This window comes from Cydia splendana, chromosome 18, assembly GCF_910591565.1.
Source record: "Cydia splendana chromosome 18, ilCydSple1.2, whole genome shotgun sequence".
Classification (NCBI taxonomy): domain Eukaryota; kingdom Metazoa; phylum Arthropoda; class Insecta; order Lepidoptera; family Tortricidae; genus Cydia; species Cydia splendana.
Window position 1 is genome coordinate 8,667,431 of NC_085977.1, and position 22,391 is coordinate 8,689,821.

At 38.4% G+C, this 22,391-nt stretch overlaps 3 protein-coding genes across 4 annotated transcripts in view; 1 reads left to right on the forward strand and 2 right to left on the reverse strand.

Annotated features, from left to right (window-relative positions):
• Positions 1 to 22,391, reverse strand: part of LOC134799649 (small ribosomal subunit protein eS25) — a 215,491-nt gene that overhangs the window by 173,091 nt on the left and 20,009 nt on the right. The window lies entirely within an intron of this gene.
• On the reverse strand, positions 1,367 to 22,051 carry LOC134799516 (L-threonine ammonia-lyase). 2 transcript variants are annotated; one of them, XM_063771935.1, is made up of 10 exons: positions 21,937 to 22,051; positions 21,607 to 21,752; positions 11,239 to 11,352; positions 10,904 to 10,974; positions 10,081 to 10,368; positions 9,447 to 9,609; positions 8,763 to 8,918; positions 8,163 to 8,299; positions 5,460 to 5,685; positions 1,367 to 2,313 (listed from the first exon to the last, which is right to left on the reverse strand). In XM_063771935.1, the coding sequence occupies exons 2-10, from the start codon at positions 21,646 to 21,648 to the stop codon at positions 2,158 to 2,160; spliced, it is 1,353 nt and encodes a 450-aa protein (XP_063628005.1). In that variant the 5' UTR covers positions 21,649 to 21,752; positions 21,937 to 22,051; the 3' UTR covers positions 1,367 to 2,157. The 2 variants fall into 2 exon arrangements, with proteins under 2 accessions (XP_063628005.1, XP_063628004.1); XM_063771934.1 differs by lacking the exons at positions 21,607 to 21,752; positions 21,937 to 22,051 and adding an exon at positions 11,615 to 11,769.
• On the forward strand, positions 20,570 to 21,514 carry LOC134799518 (DNA-directed RNA polymerase II subunit RPB3). The gene has a single exon (XM_063771936.1). The coding sequence runs from the start codon at positions 20,662 to 20,664 to the stop codon at positions 21,487 to 21,489; it is 828 nt and encodes a 275-aa protein (XP_063628006.1). The 5' UTR covers positions 20,570 to 20,661; the 3' UTR covers positions 21,490 to 21,514.

A 22,391-nucleotide genomic window follows, 5' to 3' on the forward strand; every position in this document is an offset into this window, starting at 1 on the left:
GGTTAAGATGGTATAAATCGTTTATTTCTTATCAATAATATATTTCGGTTGCTATTGAAGATAAGCGGCATTGAGGTTCAATGACCTCAGATATTCCATAAGGTAATGCGTCGGGTATTGGCATTTTTCAGCAAACCAATGGCTGATTTACTGCATGCGACCAAACCAAATGAAGATTATTCTAGTTAAGAAAGACTTGACGAGAGTAACTTTGGTATAATAGCAGTCTACTTGGATTTGTGATGTCGGTCTATGTACGGTTATAATATTTGCGAGGCGCCCCAACCAGAACTGAAATTATCAAATTAGTTTTGCAGAATGCTAATACAGTTCTCTACCAAACTTCTTTTCCCGTATTGACTAGTTTTTTTGGGAATTTTCAATCTTTTTTCCATAAGGTACCTTTTCTACTAAACTCTGAGACGACATTACTAGGCTTATAACTAACTTATAACAAAAATAAAAACAGGTAAACAAACGTCACGCATTAAGGTTTCAGATCACACAATAAAAAAAAATTGAGCATTTTTTCACCTCTTTACAAAACATTTCATATCTCCGAAACTAGAAACCCTCATAAGGTACCTTTTCCCGTGGAACGTCACATTTTACATTACGTAGGAGAAAAACAACGCTACGGGTTACGGCGTAGCACTCGTAGCCATCGTAGCAGCCCTGCGCACCGAAAGCATAATATTATATTTTATAAAGCAATAATGTTTTCATCACACTCGCTCAGTAAATGTGGAATTGCACGCAGGTTTAGCGGGAGTTATAGAAAAAGCGTTCTCCCTAGGGAGTTATGAAGTTTCTTGTGCCATAATTAACAGTTTTTTGTCTTTATACTTAATTTTTGTATCGCAAGTGTGATGAAAAACATTGTGTGTAACTCGGGGCGTAATAATATTGCAAACTCGAGTCTATAAATCGCTCCGGCAAGCCGTCGCGATTTAACTTACTCTCGTTTGCAATATTCAACTTACGCCCCATGTTGCACAATGTACTATTTCATCACACTCGCTCAGTAGATGTGGAATTGCACGCAGGTTTAGCGGGAGTTATAGAAAAAGCGTTCTCCCTAGGGAGTTATGAAGTTTCTAGTGCCATAATTAACAGTTTTTTGTCTTTATACTTAATTTTTGTATCGCAAGTGTGATGAAAAACATTGTGTGTAACTCGGGGCGTAATAATATTGCAAACTCGAGTCTATAAATCGCTCCGGCAAGCCGTCGCGATTTAACTTACTCTCGTTTGCAATATTCAACTTACGCCCCATGTTGCACAATGTACTATTTTTTACAGATACGATTAGGTATCGATTCCAAGCATAAATACAAGGAGTCCTATAGGATACAAGGTGTTTTAGAAATCATAAGGTGGATTTTTGAAATGGGAGAGAAAGAAAGCCACCTGCCAATAGGAGACCCTATCTAGTGACCAACTTTTTTGTGCATCTTTTTCTATTGTATTATTCAGTAGAAGACTGATTTGTTAACACATTCACTGTCAGCAACCCGCTAGACGGGTTCTTTGTTCGTTGGTGCTTTTCGCTACAAACGGGAAAAACCGTGCTATTGGCTACGTTCGTAGTGATTATATTCTCTTTGGCGCGTAGCTCGTAGCTTGTACCTATATATAGGGTCTCTCGTGGAACACCCATTGGCCGTAAGTGCGCGCGATGTCGGCCCGATTCGAACTTTAAGATACGTCAATTAATAGAAGCGTCAAATGTGACGTTTCTTCAAACAAAAACGTCACTTTTGACACTGACACATCTAATCCATATCGGTTGTAGATCTATTAATTGACGTTTCTTAAAGTTCGAATCGGGCAGTCCGCACATTGTAGCTTTAGCTTGTAGCTTAGCTTTACGGTGAACTCCGAGAAATATTATAATGGTGTCTTTTTCTATTCCCTACTAGAAGTCACAACACAAGTGCCCATTCTCCATTAGATTGTAACACTCGGGAGTTCTTGAGGTCTTCGGCCTCGCTTGTGTACCTACATCCACTCGCGGTATCTGCGGATTGTTGATTGCGTAGCTTGTTGGTGTAATCCGATTGTGTGGAATACGAGTACAGTGGACATAATGGTGTCTTTTTCATTCCCTAAACTAAGAACAAGTCACAAAAGTTCCACTCTCCCTTGCCTCGTAAATTAGTGCGAGACGTTGTCAAGGGAGTCGTAATTCTTGAGCGTATGGCAGTAGTCCCCAGTCTCGCGCGTGAACACCCATTCGCGGTAGGTGCGCGCGATTAGACTGCGCAGCTCTTCCGTGTGCTCGGGGCCTCGAGTCTCGCAAACTACTTTTACCTGAAATAAAAAAAAACTTATTAATTAGCACTTTCAGTGCTCAGTTTACGATCGGCGTAGCTCGTAGTAGAATTCATTAGGAACATCCCGTATGTTTAGGAGGAATTTTAAGTGAACATTTTAAATGATACCTAAATATTTAATATCGTTTATTTAATTATTAGATTTGTAAGTAATTAGTATTTTCTTCGTGTTGGTGTGATCCTTTTTAGGGTTCCGTACCTCAAAAGGAAAAAACGGAACCCTTATAGGATCACTCGTGCGTCTGTCTGTCTGTCTGTCTGTCTGTCTGTCCGTCTGTCACAGCCGATTTTCTCCGGAACTACTGGACCAATCAAGTTGAAATTTGGTACACATATGTAAGTTTGTGACCCAAATACGGACATGTAACGTAAACAAATGAATTTTAAACATGGGGGCCACTTTTGGGGGGTAAATGAAAAAATGAAAAAAAAAAAATTTTTCAAACTATATCATGTTACATATCAAATGAAAGAACTTATTGTAAGGATCTCAAATATATTTTTTTTATAATTTTCGAATAAACAGTTTAGAAGTTATTCAAGAAAATAGGCAAAAAATGATTATTCCCCCCCCCCTTATCTCCGAAACTACTAAGTCTTAAATTTTAAAAAAAATACATAAAATAGGTCTATACCTATAGATGACAGGAAAACCTATTAGAAATGTACAGTCAAGCGTGAGTCGGACTTAATTACAGTTTTTGATCCGACCCCTACGGATTTTTTAAAGAGATTTCACTCACGTTTCACATAAAAAATACATTGTTAACAGTGCCGGATTACTTAGAGTAGTAGTTTTCTTAGAGTAATTGGTGATAATTTTCTGATAAGATAATCATTTTAAATATTTAACGGTCTTACCTACTTACGAGTAATTGTAAGGTCAAATTAAAAATAATGTTTAAAAAATATGTTAAATTGAGAGCTAGCTCAAAGTTTTTTGTACTCGTCGACTTTAATGGTTGAATTAATAAAGACTTTGTAACCAATAAGCAAAACAAGCACGTGCTTACGGCACCACGTTTAGGGGGGGCACCAAAATGCCAGGTAGAAAAAGGTGAACAAATTTTAAAATTAGGGACAGACACATCGTTTTTACCACACGATTTTTTTAGCTGTCCAAAAGCTAATTTGCAAAAATAATAGCGCGTAATTCTTTGGTAAACAATCGGTAGCAGTAGAAGAGTCGTGATTACATGCATAGATTCGATTTCAACCCACTCTTTTGCGGTTCGGCGTTAGGTCTTATGCGAGGCCTTCTGCCTTACGGCAAAGTTGATCTTCTGCCTTAATTACACTTGGGCGTGGATCCAAATCCAAGCTTTCCTCTTTCGCAGCTGGGCCTACTGCCTTTCTCACACTTCGCCAATTCAATTCCAAGCTCTCTGCTTTCTTGCATATTTTATGCATGAAAACAACCTCGCTGAGACCCTTAAATATCGAGCCCTATGCGAAGCTAGGCTGATAGAAAACTGTCCCATCCCTTCTCTGTATGAAATCCTGGATTCGCGCCTGGTTGGGACTATAACTAAAATTGCGTTTTTATATCGAAAAATTTTCGCGCTCGCTTCGCTCGCGTTTTCAATAACTTTATAAGGTATGATAAAGGTGACATTCGGGTGGCGACTGCAGCAACATTACTCTGTTGCAACGTTACTGCTGCAGTACTGTCAACTTCCGTGATAAAATGATGTGACTGATTTCCATACTAAAAGTAAAAATGTACAACTGTCTATCATATTGCGTTTTTATATCGAAAAATTTCCGCGCTCGCTTCGCTCGCGTTTCTATTACTTTCTAAGCTATAATAAAGGTGACATTCGGGTGGCGACTGCAACAGCATTAGGTATACTCTGTTGCAACATTACTACTGCGGCACTGTCAATTTTCGTGATAAAATGATGTGACTGATTTCCATTCTCAGCTGTAATGCGGCAATGAACTTCTCTCAATTTACCAAAAAATCAATGTAATCTTGATGACCCTAGGGAGAGGGGGCACCTAGAAATGCTTAGGGCATCAAAATATCTTAATCCGGCACTGATTGTTAAAAATTGTGTAATATACGGAACCCTTGGAACGCGAGTCCGACTCGCACTTGGCCGGTTTTTTTTTTGCGTTTCACCGATAGCAAAATTTGTTGAACTCTCGCCAGTCTCGCCGTACCTTAAAACCCTTGCAACGCTCACGGTTCTACTTATCAAACCAGTTGCTGGTTCAATTTTGGTATCTTTTGCTTGCTCAGTTATTTTATTTAATAGCCCGAGGCGTTACAAAACCACTTTGCCCCCTTGTAAAACAAATCACTAATGACTACTAGTAATGTAGTGTAAAATAATAACACAACTTGAGAGTTCTCCAATAATATTTATACAACCTATGGGTTCATCAAGATTATTAAGTCGCACGAGTGGAATGATAAGATTATAAATATGTACGTTTAAATAATCAATTCGCTAATGTTTGTGATTGGTTGAAGCAAGTGTAATTTTTATTATTTAGTTATTCACAAATTATATTACCTACTTTATACTCGCCTAGTCATGCTCTATTTGGTCCTATAGTCTAAGAGCTAGGTTACGTCTTACGAATAAGGTTGCCGTAGTCCAGGGGTCAGTAAACTTTTGAGAAGAGGCAACGGCAGTTTTCAATGATCTAAGAACTCTAAATGTGACGTTTTTTGGTCCCTTGAAGCAATCGTACCTCCGGAGAGCTGCATGAGGCTCGCGAGCCGCGGTTTGCCGACCCCTGTCTTATACACAATCTAAACACAAAATAAAAAGCGGCCAAGTGCGAGTCGGACTCGGCGCACGAAGGGTGCCGTACCATTACGCAACTAACGGCAAAAAATCACGTTTGTTGTATTATGGGAGATTGGGAGCGCCAATAAAATATTTATTTTATTTTGTTTTCAGTACCTATTTGTTGTTATACTTAGTGGCAACAGAAATACATCATCTGTGAAAATTTCAACTGTCTATTAGCTATCACAGTTCATGAGTTACAGCCTGGTGATCGACAGACAGACAGACAGACGAACGGACAGTGGAATCTTAGTAATAGGGTCCCGTTTTTACCCTTTGGGTACGGAACCCTAAAAAATGTCTATACAAGTATACTCACTCTCACACTGAAGATGTCTCCGCACACCCACGCCCTCTCCTGCATGATGTCCTTAATAGAGACCCCCGTCGAGGATATGACCTTGCACAGCTCGGCGATGCCCCCAGGCCGGTCGCTGACCGTGACCTTGAACTTGACCAGGCGGGACTCCGCCGCCAGACCCCGCTCCAGGCACCGGCCTAGGATTGTGGTGTCGATGTTGCCCCCGGATAAGATGCAGACCACTCTGTCGAGAAAAAATTGCGACTTGTAGAGAAGTGGCCCGGGCCCGGGCCCGGACCGTCCCTGAGTCATCCTTAAGAAAATACCTAAAGAGGAATTGTCTCCAACTCTTATTATTTCCATTGTTTTTACATTTATATTATTTTATATGTAGAGGAGTTTTGCATGATAAAATGATGTGCCTACATCAATGATGAACAATTGAGCATCGGTATTAATTTATTTCAAACAATCCGAATGTGATCCATACTTCGAGCAACACGGAAGGGAGGCGGTATTCGCACTATTTCCCCTCTGCCGAGGTACAAGATTAGCGCGTCAATCTAATCTAGCGCGGGTAATAAAACTAGTTGCACTTGGATTTTTCACTAGACCGAGTCCAGACGCGCGCGTGAACACTGCTGCACAAAAATGCCTGTTTGCTCGGTTTTTTGTTATAAAAAGAGGTCGGGGACATCAAATTTACAAAAAGAAAGTGTTACATTTCACATGTAATATTTTTTTTTACATATCTACGTTTAATTACATTCAAACACAATTATTATATTTTAGTCTCATGTAATTGTTGGATTTATCGATTTTGCTCGCTCAGTACAAATTGCGGATCGGTCGAGCGACAAATCCGACTTCTCATCTCTCAGAATACAATAACATACTTCAACGAAAATGTGTTAGTGTGCGTGTTGTGACACTTGTCACTCGTCCGTACACAAAAAGAGATCGAGGTTTGCAAGATTTGTCTCTGACGTGTGTCATTTTCTATGTATTTGTGTCGTCATTACAGATTGGATTTTGTATGTAAGTGTGTGAGAAGTGCGACTGTGTGCACCTTTCCCCCCGCGAAAAATGGCAGAAAGATTTGTACGGTGAGGTATCGCTTGGGCCCCTCCCTTCCGATGTGTCGGAAGCCGGTGTTGCTCGGAAGCCGGTGTTGCTCGAAGGATCCATATAATCTTTTCTCCAAAGAAAGGAATGACTCCAAAGGAAGGCAATCAATAATTTATTCTCGATACGATAAGTTGGTCTAACTCTAGCAATTATTTATCCCTTGTCTATCTTTTGAACAAGATCGCCTTTCAAAGATCCACTTTATGATGAAGTTGAGTAAGACTGTATCGGCTTGTACTGCTTTTATTGAGATCGCGATACTCGTAATGTAAATGAATATGGCGTGCTTTAGGTATTTGTTTATCTAATTAGTAATTAAACTGTGTGCTCGTTCGATAGCTGAGCAATGAGCGACTTTTAAGATCATGCTCGAGTGTTATCAATTATCAAGTTATTAGTTTAGAAATTAGAATGACATGATTTCAGAATATGGACTCGTTTAAATTACTTAACACGGTTTCGGTGGATTGAATTCACCATGTAGTTGTAGGTACCTAAAATAAAATGTTACAAAACTTGTAAGGTTTACTCGGGTAATTCCGAATGTCGAAAACTGTCGGATAATTCCGAAAGAGACTTTTATTATGATGGAATTAAGGGTGATTTTCATCTGAATTCCGGAATTATCCGACATTCGGCAATACCCGAATACACCTTACTAAGTAAATAGGCAGGTACCCAATCTACTTAGTGTAAATTTTAGATTTAAGCTAGATATTAATTTCGTATAGTAGTACAGTCAAGTGTAAAATTATATGGGTGCACTCATCATACTTAAAAATATGTCCCATAGCTCTTATGTCGGCGAATTACGAACTATGGAATATATTTTTGAGTAAGTTGTATGCACCCATATTTTTACACTTGACTGTACCACTGTATATATCTTGTATGTAAATAAATGATCTTAGTGTAAATAAGTATTAAAGTAACATTAAATTTGTCGGTTAAAGTAGGTAATGGTTATTATGGTATCTGTCTACATTGCCCTTTGGAACTAGGTAGTTCATACTCTGAGTGAAGGTAATTTAGATAAAACGACATGTTTTGCTTTCAGAAGTTTACGTTGTTCGTGGTTATATAAACCTTATCAAGCTATTACCCCCCAGTGCGTGTTATAACAATTGACCTGACCATATCTCAGTAGCTTCATTTTCAGTTGGTAATTTAGGTAGGTACCTACATAATTATACGTTCTACTGGTTACATTTTTGGAAAATCGTTTGGGGGTAGGTAGCCGAGAATTAATCTCGTGGCTAGGGCGTTAGATCAGATTAGTACGAGCCAATTAAGGTACAGTCGTGCCAAGCGGCTTCACCTGAGACAAAAGTTTTTGTATTTAATTAAGTACCCTAAAGGGACCCAGGGACAGATTTACCTGTTCGCCTGACGATATCAGCCTGTCAGTTGTGCAGGCATTATACATTTATTATTGTGGTGTTGTGGGCCTTTGAATGTCGCATCGACCAGCATTGATCTATTGTGACGGCCCTTTAAAGTTCATTACTAATGACACGTAGTTGCAACCCTATGAGGTACAGAACATTAAGGCATTATACATATACCTACTTATAGTATTTATATTATACTGACTTTTTCCCAGCGAGCTCGGGCACCAGGCCGGCCATGATGGCCGCGATCCCGACCGCGCCGCCGCCTTCCACCACGAACTTCTCCTGCTCCACAAGGCGCAAGATGGCTCGAGCGATCCAGTCCTCAGGCAGGGATATCTGCCAATGACAAATCAGCAATATTGTTCTTCAGTTTGTTTACAATTTTAACACAGAGTAAACGAGTCAGTATTCGAACGGACGGGTCACTTTCGTGGGCACATTTATGTACGGTCATTTTCGTGGGCACATTTATGTAATCTGTGAAATCGGTGAACATCAAAAAAATACAGCCAAAAAGTGTAACAATGTAAATGAATTTTTGCCCCTTTCACTGCGTCTAGGACAAAACTGATGCTACGGGTTACGGTGCAGCACACTAGGAGGCACATGGAATTCTGACCGTTAGTAGGTACTACCAAAGCTAAATTACATCTACACGGTCAACGGGAAGGTTTTCTAGGGAGGCCGAGAGCTAAAATAAAAATTAGACTTAGTAAGTATCCCACTTCACTTCACTATCCCACTTGCTGTGTGTATGGTGCGTGACTGAAAGAAGTGACATTCTACTATACGTACTTACCACTTTGTCGACCAGCGACTTGGAAGTGTGGTAAGCATTGTAGCCGACGGTGGGCACGGCGAGACCGTCCGCCAGCGTTGAGTGAATATGTACAATCTCAGGTTGTCCGTTGTTTAGCGCCTCGGTCATACTCGCGCACTTTTCCGATTCCACGCCCTGTGAAAAATAACCGTTACAAAAATATGAACCCAACCAAAAATTACACTATGCTTAGTAATACTACTATCTAAATATTGCGCAATAATAATATACTTATCACAACAATTAATTACATACTTAATTAAATGTTTGTGTTTCTAGCTTTATCATTTATCAATACTGACCGACTCCGGCTATTTTTTATATATTTGCTAACCAACCTACATGTGAAATGAATATCACTCAAAGTTGTTCTTTGATTGGAAACATGGCAACAACGACTTGAATGAAAACTATATCAAGTTATCAAGTCGTTGTCAACTATAGGTAGAGATAGGTACCTATAAGAATAAGCCAGCGTCTCGCCGGTCTATCTGTGATAAGGGGCTTCGAAGCATGATTTTTGGATGATTTTAGAGGAGGCAAAAATCGTCAAAAATTGATGACGTAATTTATGAACAGCCCCTAATCATATAGGAATGTTCGCCATTGGGAGAACCCTATAGAAAGTCTTGGTTGGTTATGTGCCCGTGGTATCATACTCACGTAAATAAGAACGTGAGGCTTCAGATGTTTGATGGCGGTGGCTGTGCCTGCCAGCAGCCCGCCGCCTCCCACGGGTACCAACACAGCGTCGACGTCAGGCACCTGCTCTACTATCTCCAGACCCACAGTTCCTTGTCCAGCCATGATGTGGGGGTGATCGTATCTGGATATGACATTATATTCCTAACTCATTTTCGATCTGAAGAGAATCCCTACTCTTAACCCGGTATCAATTTTCTAGTATTAATTAGACCGGGGAGGTTATTGTTATAGTAGTTCTATCAAGCCTTTATGCTAAGATGAAAGGACCACCGATGGTCAAATGGGGGTTTTGTACTAGCAGATAACGTCGGGCTTTGAGATATCTGATATGCCAATGAGACTGGATCATTGTTGTGATAGATATAATTAAATACCGCCCCGAGCGATGTATTAGACTGAATGAACACTATTACTAATTCTGTACCTCGTATCCCGAATGACGCAAGCAATAAATAAATGGGTACCTAGGAGTTGGTTCCTTCTGAGGTACCCACAGTCATCCGTTTGATATTATGATCGTAATCGTCATTCATCGGTTGGCTGTAGGTAGTAAATCCCTAAAGTTTTACTTGTCTAAAATACGCCTACTTACCCATTGATGTAAGTGAGATTCCTCTCCTTAGCCAACACCATAGCTTCATGCTTCGCTTCCCTCATATCATGTCCATGTATGACTACGTTAGCCCCGTACGAGCGGCATTTCTGGATCTTCATAATGGGGGCAACGTTCGGCATGACGACTGTGGCGGGGATGTTGAGGAGGTTCGCGTGGTAGCTGAGGGCTTGCGAGTGGTTGCCGAGGGATGCGGAGATGACTCCGCGCTGCCTCGCTTCTGAGGGAAGGAGGACCAATGCGTTGCGAGCTCCCCGCTCCTTAAAGCTGATACAATACGAAATAACAATAAAGGTCTCGGCTTTTTTTATGGATTATTTGAACATACCTATTAGTAATATTAATCAATATATTATAAACTTATCTAAATATTACGTAACTGAAACTTTAGTAGGTACAAAGTGGTACACTTTTACAAGACATTTCTAAATAAAAATAAAATAAAATAGTTATTTGTTTTACAAGGGAGCAAAGTTGTTGTATAATTCCTCGTGCTAATATTGATATCCGAGCAAGCGAAAGTTCCAAAGCAATCCAAAATAGAAAAGTGGAGTCTTGAGCGTTACGAGGGCTTCGAGGCATGAGGATTAATCAAACTGTAAAAATTATTAAACATTTATCATTCAAAATCATCAATTAAAAGTTAATTTCATCAGCCAACTGAGCCAACATGAGCAAGCAACTTAAAATTTGCATCAGATTACTATTTGCCACACATGTGGATAAAATACAACTTTCTTATCAGTTTTTAAAGTACAAAAAGAGCCCTTAATATAAGCTGAAATTTTATTTTTAAACATACCTTCCTGTATGCTGAAGAAAGTCATTTTTTAGGTAAATGTCCATTCCATACTCTAAGGACATGTGAGATTTCTGAAATGCAATTGAAACATAAAAACTCTAAATATTGTACTAAGCAGAGACGCTTGCGCAAGGTTAAAAATAATAAAATAACTGCCTCGAGCGAAACACGAACTCGCGACTCAAGTAAGTAGAGTAATATCCCGCAGGCTGAGTTGTAAGTCGCCCGAGATAATGTTTTTTAACTCATTATAAAAGTCTTGAATGAAATCACTTAATCGTCGCACACGTCAAGTAATTACCTAGTTCAAAAAGTGAAAACTATGTATAACTTACCACGCATGGCGTTTTTACAATCCCGCTTTGTATCCTAAAGGCAGCCGCTGAGACATCTTCAAAGGAAATCTTTTGAGGATTCTCCTTATCGCACATTGGGTCGAATTCAACCGGCTGTAACACCATGGTCGCTTAGTAATTACCTAAACTTAACTACGATATGTATATTAAACAATTCTACGGTAGAGTCAGCCCTCATCCGGTGGCTTAAAGTAAAGGAATGAACGCAATCGTACGTTCTTATCACAATCACAACGAGACATCGTAATTAAAGGGTTAAAGGTGACTGGAAGAAACACCAAGACACTTATAAATTAATAATAGTTATTATTAATTTATGAGTGTCTTTATTAATAAGTATAGTTATTATGTCTACCTCCTTATTAACTCGGAGTAAACATTCAAGATCTTCTCCGAGGTGTTCAACATCACTGTACATGTAGTTTTCCATTTATATATATTATTTTTCTTTAAACTCAGTGAAATAGACTGCTTGCTTATAAAGTTTTTACACAAATGACTGATATCGTTTAAGTTCATATTGTTGTGTAATTCATCGATAACAACATAATTTACAATGGAACTAATATACACATGTATATGGTGATATGTTTTGCGTCAATGCTCCAAGGAAGCGTGCAATTTATTAAAAGTTTATAGCCTAAGCAAATTAGAAAAATTTGCGGAAATAATTCGTGTAGTTTTGAAAATTGGTACAGGTATACCTTGTGGTGTCCAGATCATCATCATCATCATCTCAGCCATAAGACGTCCACTGCTGAACATAGGCCTCCCCCTTGGACCTCCATACGTGCCGGTTGGAAGCGACCCGCATCCAGCGTCTTCCGGCGACCTTAACAAGATCGTCTGTCCATCTTGTGGGTGGACGTCCTACGCTGCGCTTGCTAGTCCGTGGTCTCCACTCGAGCACTTTTCGACCCCATCGGCCATCTTCTCTGCGTGCAATGTGGCCTGCCCATTGCCACTTCAGCTTGCTAATCCGGTGGGCTATGTCGGTGGCTTTAGTTCGTCTACGGATCTCCTCATTTCTGATTCGATCACGTAGAGAAACTCCGAGCATAGCCCTCTCCATAGCTCGTTGAGCGACTTTGAGTTTTGAGATGAGGCCGATAGTGGAAGACCACGTTTCGGAGCCGTAAGTCATCACTGGTAACACACATTGATTAAAGACTTTCGTCTTGAGGCACTGAGGTATGTCGGACGAAAAGACATTACGTAGTTTCCCGAACGCTGCCCAACCGAGTTGGATTCGGCGGTTGACCTCTTTCTCGAAGTTGGACCTACCTAATTGGACTACTTGTCCTAGGTAGATGTACGAGTCAACAACTTCGAGTACCGAGTTCCCAACAGAGACTGGGATGGGCACAACATTGGCATTTGACATAAGTTTCGTCTTGTCCATGTTCATTTTCAAGCCCACCCGTTGTGAAACTCGGTTGAGGTCATCGAGCATCATGCTGAGTTCCTCCATCGACTTTGCCATGACTACGATATCGTCGGCAAACCGAAGGTGAGTGATGTATTCGCCGTTGATGTTGATGCCAAGTCCTTCCCATTCCAGGAGCTTGAAGGCGTCTTCCATTACGGCAGTAAACAGTTTCGGAGAGATAACGTCTCCCTGCCTTACGCCTCTTCGCAATGGAATCGCCCTCGTGCTCTGCTCCTGTACTCGGACCGACATGGTGGCGTTACTATACAAACACTTCAACACTTCGATGTACCGATAGTCAATATGGCATCGCTGAAGAGACTCAAGCACCGCCCATGTTGCCACCGAATCGAAGGCTTTCTCATAGTCCACAAACGCTAAGCATAATGGCAAGTTATACTCTTCGGTCTTCTGTATAACTTGCCGCAGCGTATGGATGTGGTCTATGGTACTATAGCCTTTTCGGAAACCGGCTTGTTCGGGGGGTGTCCAGATAAACATACTAAAAGTCCTCGAGGGTAGGGGGTGTGCTGAGGGTGTAGGAGGGGGTTGAAGGTACCTTTTTTCATATTTTTGCTCATATCTCGAATATCTGTACGAATAGCATTGTAATTACTTCGGATAAAAGTTTTAACATAAAATTTCCTACAAATTTGGTTATGTTTATTTTTACTCTACAATCAATACTTTAGGAGCTACATGCTGTTAATGTTAAATAAGACATAAAAAATAGACGGTTTAAGAAAACGTCGTTTTTTCGTAATTGTTCAATATAAATAAAAATTTTAGTTTAGAATAAGCAAGCTAAGCAACCAGCTGATAAAATATAAAAAAACCGGCCAAGAGCATGTCGGGCCATGCTCAGTGTAGGGCTCCGTAGTTACCCGTCTGTCGAAATATACTATTTGCAAAAACTCAAAAACTGCTAGACCGATTAAGTTTGGTATATTTTTCCTTGAAAGTCTTTACTAAGCTTTACTTTTACGATTTTTTTCATATTTTTTGGACCTATGGTTCAAATGTTAGGGGAACTAAAGTGGAAAACACAACTTTTTTTCTTTCAGATCGATTATTTCCGAAAATATTAAGTTGATCAAAAAATGGTCCTTAAAGACCCTTATTCATTTTAAAAGATCTATCCAACGACACCCCACACTATAGGGTTGACGCGAAAAAAAAAAATCATCCCCACTTTAATGTAGGGTAGCCACCTTAATAAAATATTTTTTCTAGTTTATATTTTACGACTTTGTCAGCGTAACTGATTTATATATTCGTGTACAATGTAATCATAAAAACTAGAAAAAATATTTTTTATGGTGGCTGCCCTACATTAAAGTGGGGATGAACATTTTTTTCGCTTCCACCCTATAGTGTGGGGTGTTGTTGGATAGGTCTTTTAAAACGAATATGGGTCTTCAAGAACTATTTTATGATCAACTTAATATTTTCGGAAATAATCGATCTGAAAGAAAAAAGTTGTGTTTTACCCTTTAGTTCCCCCAACTTTTGAACCATGGGTCCAAAAAATATGGAAAAAATCGTAAAAGTAAAGTTTAGTAAAGACTTTCAAGGAAAATATAGCGAACTTAATCGGTCTAGCAGTTTTTGAGTTTTTACAAATAGTCTATTTCGACGGACGGGTATCTACGGAACCCCACAATAAGCATGGCCCGATATGGTCATGGCCTGTTTTTTTTATATTTTATCAGCAGGTTGCTTAGCTTGCTTACTCTAAACTAAAACTTTTATTTATGTTGGACAATTACAAAAAAACGACGTTTTCTTAAATCGTCTATTTTTTATCTCTTATTTAACTTTAACAGCATGTAGCTCCTAAAGTATTGATTGTAGAGTAAAAATAAACATAACCAAATTTGTAGGAAATTTTATGTTAAAACTTTTATCCGAAGTAATTACAATGCTATTCGTACAGATATTCGAGATATGAGCAAAAATATGAAATAAGGTACCTTCAACCCCCTCCTACACCCTCAGCACACCCCCTACCCTCGAGGACTTTTAGTATGTTTATCTGGACACCACAAGGTATACTTGTACCAATTTTCAAAACTACACGAATTATTTCCGCAAATTTTTCTAATTTGCTTAGGCTATAAACTTTTAATAAATTGCACGCTTCCTTGGAGCATTGACGCAAAACATATCACCATATACATGTGTATATTAGTTCCATTGTAAATTATGTTGTTATCGATGAATTACATAACAATATGAACTTAACCGATAGTCATAGTCATATATTTATTCAAAAAAACAATACAGGTAGGTATTGTGTTTGAAATACATGGCTTAAAACTAAAATTATTAAACAAATTATTATTATATCAGTCATTTGTGTAAAAACTTTATAAGCAAGCAGTCTATTTCACTGAGTTTAAGAAAAATAATATATATAAATGGAAAACTACATGTACAGTGATGTTGAACACCTCGGAGAAGATCTTGAATGTTTACTCCAAGTTAATAAGGAGGTAGACATAATAACTATATTTATAGGTATTATTAATTTATAAGTGTCTTGGTATTTCTTCCAGTCACCTTTAACCCTTTAATTACGATGACCCCCCCCCCCCCCCTACACCCTCAGCACACCCCCTACCCTCAAGGACTTTTAGTATGTTTATTTCCGCAGATTGCCCAAATTCGGCTTAATTTGACGCGGCTATTAGTCTGTAATTTTATTCATGAAACAGGGAATGTAATGTGCTCGAACTTCGAAGGAATGGATATAATAGGCGCACAAAATAATTAATCCAACTCGTTTGTACTTCAATTTCTGTAAATTTTACGTGAATCTGTTTTTGTTATTATTTTATTTATTATTTAATATGTAGAACTTTGTCACTGTTAAGTAATTCTACTGTAAGTATCAAACTATTTGACATGGTACATGGTGGTTGCGTGACGGCAATGGGTTCCATCTGCTAAGAGCGTGCAGAACTGCAGACTTGCTTAGAAAGTGAGGGATTCCAAAAAAGTGTATTAAAATTCAGTTTACAATTTACAATTACTATTTTTAACAAGTGGCAAATCATTACTGAAGTGCATGTCACATTGAAATCCCAGCATCTCCACCATTTTTGTCGCGCGATGTAAGTTGGTAAGTAATATCAAAAAGAATAGATAGTATAGAGGGGTCCTGTCATTGTAAATTTTGTAGTCACTGTTAATTTACTGCCATCTATCGACACACGACTAAAACTCAAAATGAAAACGTATAGAGTTATCAAAAAATGTATATATATGGATAAATTATTTTATTATTTTTATATCATTTTGATCCATGTTCATTCACTGATATCTATGTGTTAAAATTGTTAAATAAGAAACGGTGTCGTCACGCCATCTAGCCGAGGATAGGCTAAAGGTGTGTGCGGCATCTATTCGAGGATGACTTTTATTTGAATTCCGAGGCACGTTTTTTCCTTAGACTTTATTCGTCTTATACGAAGTTACATATGTCTTTGGTAATATCAACCAAGGTCAACCAACCGAATGACAGTTCCGATGGCGCGACAATAATTTATTCTCAGTAATGTTTTACCATTTGTTAAAATTTTCAATTGTAATTTCAGTATCTATGTTTAAGTAGATATCCGTTAATGGGCATTGCGGGATGACGTACAGAGTAGGTACAAGCAATTGAAGCAATAGCAATTTATGCTCATGAAGGTTATACAATGATGATGGACTCGACATATGGTGCTATTTTAACGCACTAGTGCGGTAAATAGCACTTTACGTGCTTATGTCGAAAATTTAAAAGGCTATATCATATTTAGGTACTGTAAAATCTTGTACGATACACGTCCGAAGTGATTATCATTATGAATCTCAACTCACTTCGGTCGTGTGTCAATTTATGGCAACTTAAAGCTTATCTTATTTTTCTTTATCCCACTTGTATTGTAATTTTTGTACTATTACATGATTTACATTGCAATGACGCCTAATAATTTTGCACAGGCAATGTTACTCGTCATTATCGTCGTCGCGCATAACTGGATGTAAGTGATGCAACGTGTCGCTCATTTTACTTTAATGTGAATTAACCATGAATTAACTAAAATTCAACACCTACTGCTTGAATCGGCGTTTCAGCATAAGTACAATAGGTTTTCTTTTTTTAGTTATTGAAATAGTTCCAGCATTGATCCACCGACGGCACCGACCGAGCATACTGCTAGAGTCTGGCTAGCCAAAAATTGTTGACAGATATTTCGTTGTTGTATCACCAATTGTCTATGATTTAAAAAAAGCTAAAAGTCAGTTGTCAATTTATGTCATTCATTCAAATTGTTTGCGGTTTATAAGGGGTTTATTTTAAATAATATTAATAATGTATATACTGAGTGAGGTTCGCAAACTATTATTTAAGCTCGTAAATAATTACAACAATGTGCGAAGTCGACGTGTAGTGTTGTATAACGAAAAACTGCAATGTTTACAACTCCTAAACAAATGTAAACAAATTAGGAGGTTGGTGCTTTATAAATATTTTGATATTTGTAGGCATTTAGCATATTTGTAGGCGTGGCTCACTCCGCGATTTCGTTGCTTTGCTACAGGTAGCTAAAAGTACATCCGTTCCACACCAATTTTGGTGGCTAACCATAAGCCGCGCGTGGCGCTGTCGCCACCTAGCGGCCATAATTTTGTCCTGATAGTAACAGACGCGTTTTGTTAGAGAGTGAGCCTTCTGTACCTAGACTATTATTTAATCTGTGATATTTGGCATTGTACTTATGTATTTTTTTGTGATGGATTAATATTACGGTATTATTGAGCTAGGTCTTATTTACACTACATTTCATTTTTCGCCTTGTTACAATGGTATATGGTGAGAAAGTGTTAACATAATGTTTATCGTTGACTGTACTTTACATAGTGGTAGAAATTATGTGAGCTGACTTTGAGTGCACGTCAACTTATATTTAACTTATATCCTTAGGTACCTTACGTGTGCACAGAAAATCAAAAATATTTTTTAGTATCAAAACTATAATTCCTACTACACAAAGTGTGACCAGCCCAAGATTTTTTGAATTTCCCGCCAAACATTTGTGTAATATTTCAGTAGCCAGACTCTACGCGCGGATATCATGTGTAGGCCCTTACTGATTGGCCATCGTTCTTTCGGTCCCTGGTAGCCTACCTGTGCCGAGTCGAGCCTTGTTCGATCGTGTGCAAGGTGGTCTGCTGTACGTTCGTTATGGATGCAGTTATATAAGTGACACGAAGGACGAGATATGCTAACCAATAGATAAAGAATAAAACCTTATTATTCATTTACAAGGCCTGAGGGGCTACCGCGAAAACCGAAATTCGCAAATTGCGGGGATCTTACTCTTTTACTCCAATGAAGGTGTAATTAGAGTGACAGAGAAAAATGCCCGCAATTGACGATTTTCGGTATTGGCGGTAGCCCTACTGTTCACTTCCTAAGAAAGTTATGTCCCCTTATAATTGCGCATGTGTGCGCCTGAAGCTTCTATGTGTGCGCCTGAAGCTTCTATGTGTGCTTTGGCCTCCTAGAAAAAGTTGCCAGTAATCAAAATAAAAACATTTTTCTACAGCAACATTGCTCCCAACTAAGATTTAAATTTTCACGATTTTTTTACATTATTAATCATAAAACGGGACTTAAAACACTTAAAACTTAATTACACGCGATTAAGTTTTGTAATGAATATTTGCTTCCAACTGTTTTTATCAATGTTCATAAAATATATGGAGGGTAGGTACGTCTACCCACCATAATAAAAAAATATATTTGTCAATGACTCTGTCCAACTGCTGTGGTTAAAGTTCATAACGAAAAATTTATTTATTAAATCTTTAAATAATAAATACAACGTACCGGTACTACCTACGGTATAGAAAATGTGTTAAATGCGGAGCAACGGCTGTTGAAGATACATATTTGAGTGAAATTCACAGCTTTAGTGGGTTCAGAAGGAACCGCGTCATAACGCATCTGGAAAGCGTATTAATTAACCGTGAAGAAATGTATGAATACAAGTTGGAAATCTGTGTAAAATGCCGTGTGTAAAGTGTAATAGGTAGGCATGCCTAAAGTTATTTGTATTATACTGAAAACTTTGTGAATGCGCTTTATTAATGTCTATTTTTTATTATGTTGTCAGGGTTTAATTTACAGTGTATATTTCTATATGTAAAACATTTAATAAATAAAATAATACAATGTTATACACATAAATACACCTTTTATTTAAATCAATTGATAATACCACAAACAAGGGGTAATATTTGCATCTTTCATATATTTCGTTATATGAAGATAACAAATATATTTATCAACAGAATTACTATAATACCTACCAATACCCGCCAGGCTAAACCGGTTGTCAACTTTAGTTCCATTGGTACACAACGACGGCGCCACTAGTATAATCGTATAAACGGTTGGGGACATTTTTTTGTATGGAGTTACCGTTCTTCTCCTAGTGAGTATTATATTCATAGAAGGTAGGATCGTATAGAAGTGGTATACGCGTGCCTCTGTGAGGGACAAAACATACGCAAATGCGACACTGTGATTGGTCGAATTCATTTGTTGCCCACCATTCTCCATACTAATAAAAAGGTGGGGAACAAACAAAAAGTGAGACTGTGACAAGGACAAGCAATAATACCGCCTTCTCTGCTACTCCTACTGAAAGTTCCATAAGTGCATCTCGTTCGGTCGTTTGGCCCCTCCCCCGTTTCATCTCTATATTATTGTACCTCTATGATTATATTCTTTGAGCCAGACTCTATCTACGTGCTGATCGGATCAAGGTCGCGGTCCGGTGTGCCCATCTGTTACTGCCTTTATCGTATGTTTGGCGAAAAAGCTGGAATCTAGAGCTAGCGTGCTTCATTGTTGGTTGCATCTCGGAGTAATTAACAATGGAGCCGCCATTAACAGGCGTTCCCCTCTGTCGAAAATAGGCGGCCAATGGTCAACAACTTGTCAACCATATGTATGGACTGACGTTTATCTGACATGACGTACCTATACATTTGATGTGCCCCTCCCCCGCAAAAAACGGCAGACTATTTTGTACCGAAAATTTTAGAAATGGCGTCTCCGTTGGTTATATCCTCTAAGGGTTGCATAGACTTATAATATATAGAGACGGTGTCTCAGCGAGCTGTCACTGTTGCCACTTTTGTTTAGTGTACGATTAACAATGAGGCCCACGTTGCTGTAGCCATGTCGATAAAGTCATATCGATAAACTATCGACATTTCTTGCAATTTTAATTTTACTTCAAAGGCTTAACGATACCTAAAATTACCAAAAACGCTTTTATTCTTTATTGTGGTTATCAGATCACAATTTTATAGTCACGCCCCAGCAGGGAACCAAGGGAAAGTTCAGATATTTAATTAAAATACATGAATACGTCCTAAAATAGGTGTTCCGCAATAATTGAATTATATTATAATATATTCATTATCCATTAGCATTTCAATTATGTTTAACGAAGATATTGAAGCTTCAATTAATCGCTATTTCGTTCCGCTGTGTAGCGTTTATCGATATATAACATGATTAAAATCGACTTTTCACATCCCTAAAAGAGCACACATATACGCTTTCACGCACATATACACAGCCTGGGCGCATCAAGAAAGGCAACACTTGATTTGAAGTCCACCTTGTCAACAGTATGGTTGTCCTTTTTTAACAAACGGCATTTTTAAAAGAGCGAGGAGAGAGAAATTATACTAGTTGCTGCGACGTGAAAGAGAACAGAAAACGTTGGGCCCTTGGTTGGTTGACATTAATGACAGAAGAATTATACATTCGTTCATTTCATTCACTCAAATCGTTGATTATCGTGTTGTGTTGTGTATTTGTAACGTTTGTATTCGCATTTTAATTATTGAGATCAAAAACTACCACGTTTACATTTTAAAAGAATCAAATATAAACTACAATGCCGTACGCCAACCAGCCATCGGTGCATATCACGGAACTAACAGACGATAATGTGAAATTCGTTGTCGAGGATACCGAGCTGAGTGTCGCCAATAGTATGCGGCGTGTATTTATTGCAGAAACGCCGACGATGGCTATCGATTGGGTTCAATTAGAAGCTAACTCTACTGTACTTAGTGATGAGTTTCTCGCACATCGCGTGGGACTCATACCTCTAATATCTGATGACGTTGTCGACAAAATTCGGTACTCCAGAGATTGTATGTGTGCCGATTTCTGCTCAGAGTGTAGTGTTGAGTTTACGTTAGACGTTAAGTGCACGGATGACCAAACGCGACATGTGACGACAGCCGACTTGAAATCCAGCGACCCGCGGGTGGTGCCCGTGACTTCACGACACCGTGACGAGGACCAGGCAGACTATGGTGAGGCTGATGAAATATTGATTATAAAGTTACGAAAAGGACAGGAGTTAAAGTTACGAGCATATGCCAAGAAAGGATTCGGGAAGGAGCATGCAAAGTGGAACCCGACAGCAGGTGTCTGTTTCGAATATGACCCTGACAATATCATGAGACACACACTGTTCCCCAAGCCAGACGAGTGGCCAAAGAGTGAGCACACTGAGTTGGATGAAGACCAGTATGAAGCAGAGTTCAACTGGGAAGCTAAACCCAACAAATTTTTCTACAATGTTGAGTCATCGGGAGCACTGAAGCCGGAAAATATTGTCCTAATGGGGATTGTGGTTTTAAAGAACAAACTATTAAATCTTCAAATGCAGTTGGCGCAAGAAGCACAGAATGATGCTTTAGCTATTAATTAATTAAGTAATCCAATTTATGATTTATTAGTATTAAAATAATGAAAACAAATTTTATAGTTTCATTTCCCTAATTCTAACAACTATTTGTATACATTTTCAGGATTCTTTAATACATACATCTTCTTTAGGTGGTGTATTACTTCTTAAATATTTCTTCATTTTGCTCACTGTTCTGACACTTTCACTTCAGTACTTTATAGGTGAATGTCCAACTTGACTGATTGCATGTCCTTTTATGCAACCAAAACATTTAATTACCACCACTGTGCAGTATACAAACAGCAACACTCTTAACTGTACATTGGTGGACCTTATTACATAAGGCATAAGGTCCACCGATGGACAGTTAACAGTGTGAGCGATGGTACAGTCGACGTCAAAGATATGTTTACATTATTCGCCTTATTACAAAGGAGTAAGGTGCAAAAGTGTAAACATATTTTTGACGTCGACTGTACAACATCAGAAACTTGTTTTATGATAATCACTTGTGAATGTGTTGGTGTTAACTTGTTTGCTATTGAAGGAGCACAATTAAATAAGATCAATTTGTATTTCCATTTGTTATTTTCTTCACTTGAGTTGATACAATGGAAATTGCGTTTAAGAAATTATTCTTCAAAGATTGTGACATATACATACTATTTACTTCTTTACCATTACTCTATTATTATTTATGATGTAATATGTCACGCTGACATAATTTTCATTATATCAGCTATCACTTTCTAAGCAAAATAATCATAATCTAAATTTACAGTGTTCATGTTAAATTAAAACAGCAGATCATAAACAATCGCATAGTTATGTGAATAGTATTATAGTAGTAGGGGTAGCAGGTCATTGATAACTTACTTTGTAAATGGTAACTTATTATTTAAGTCATGCAGTCTCTTCTGTTG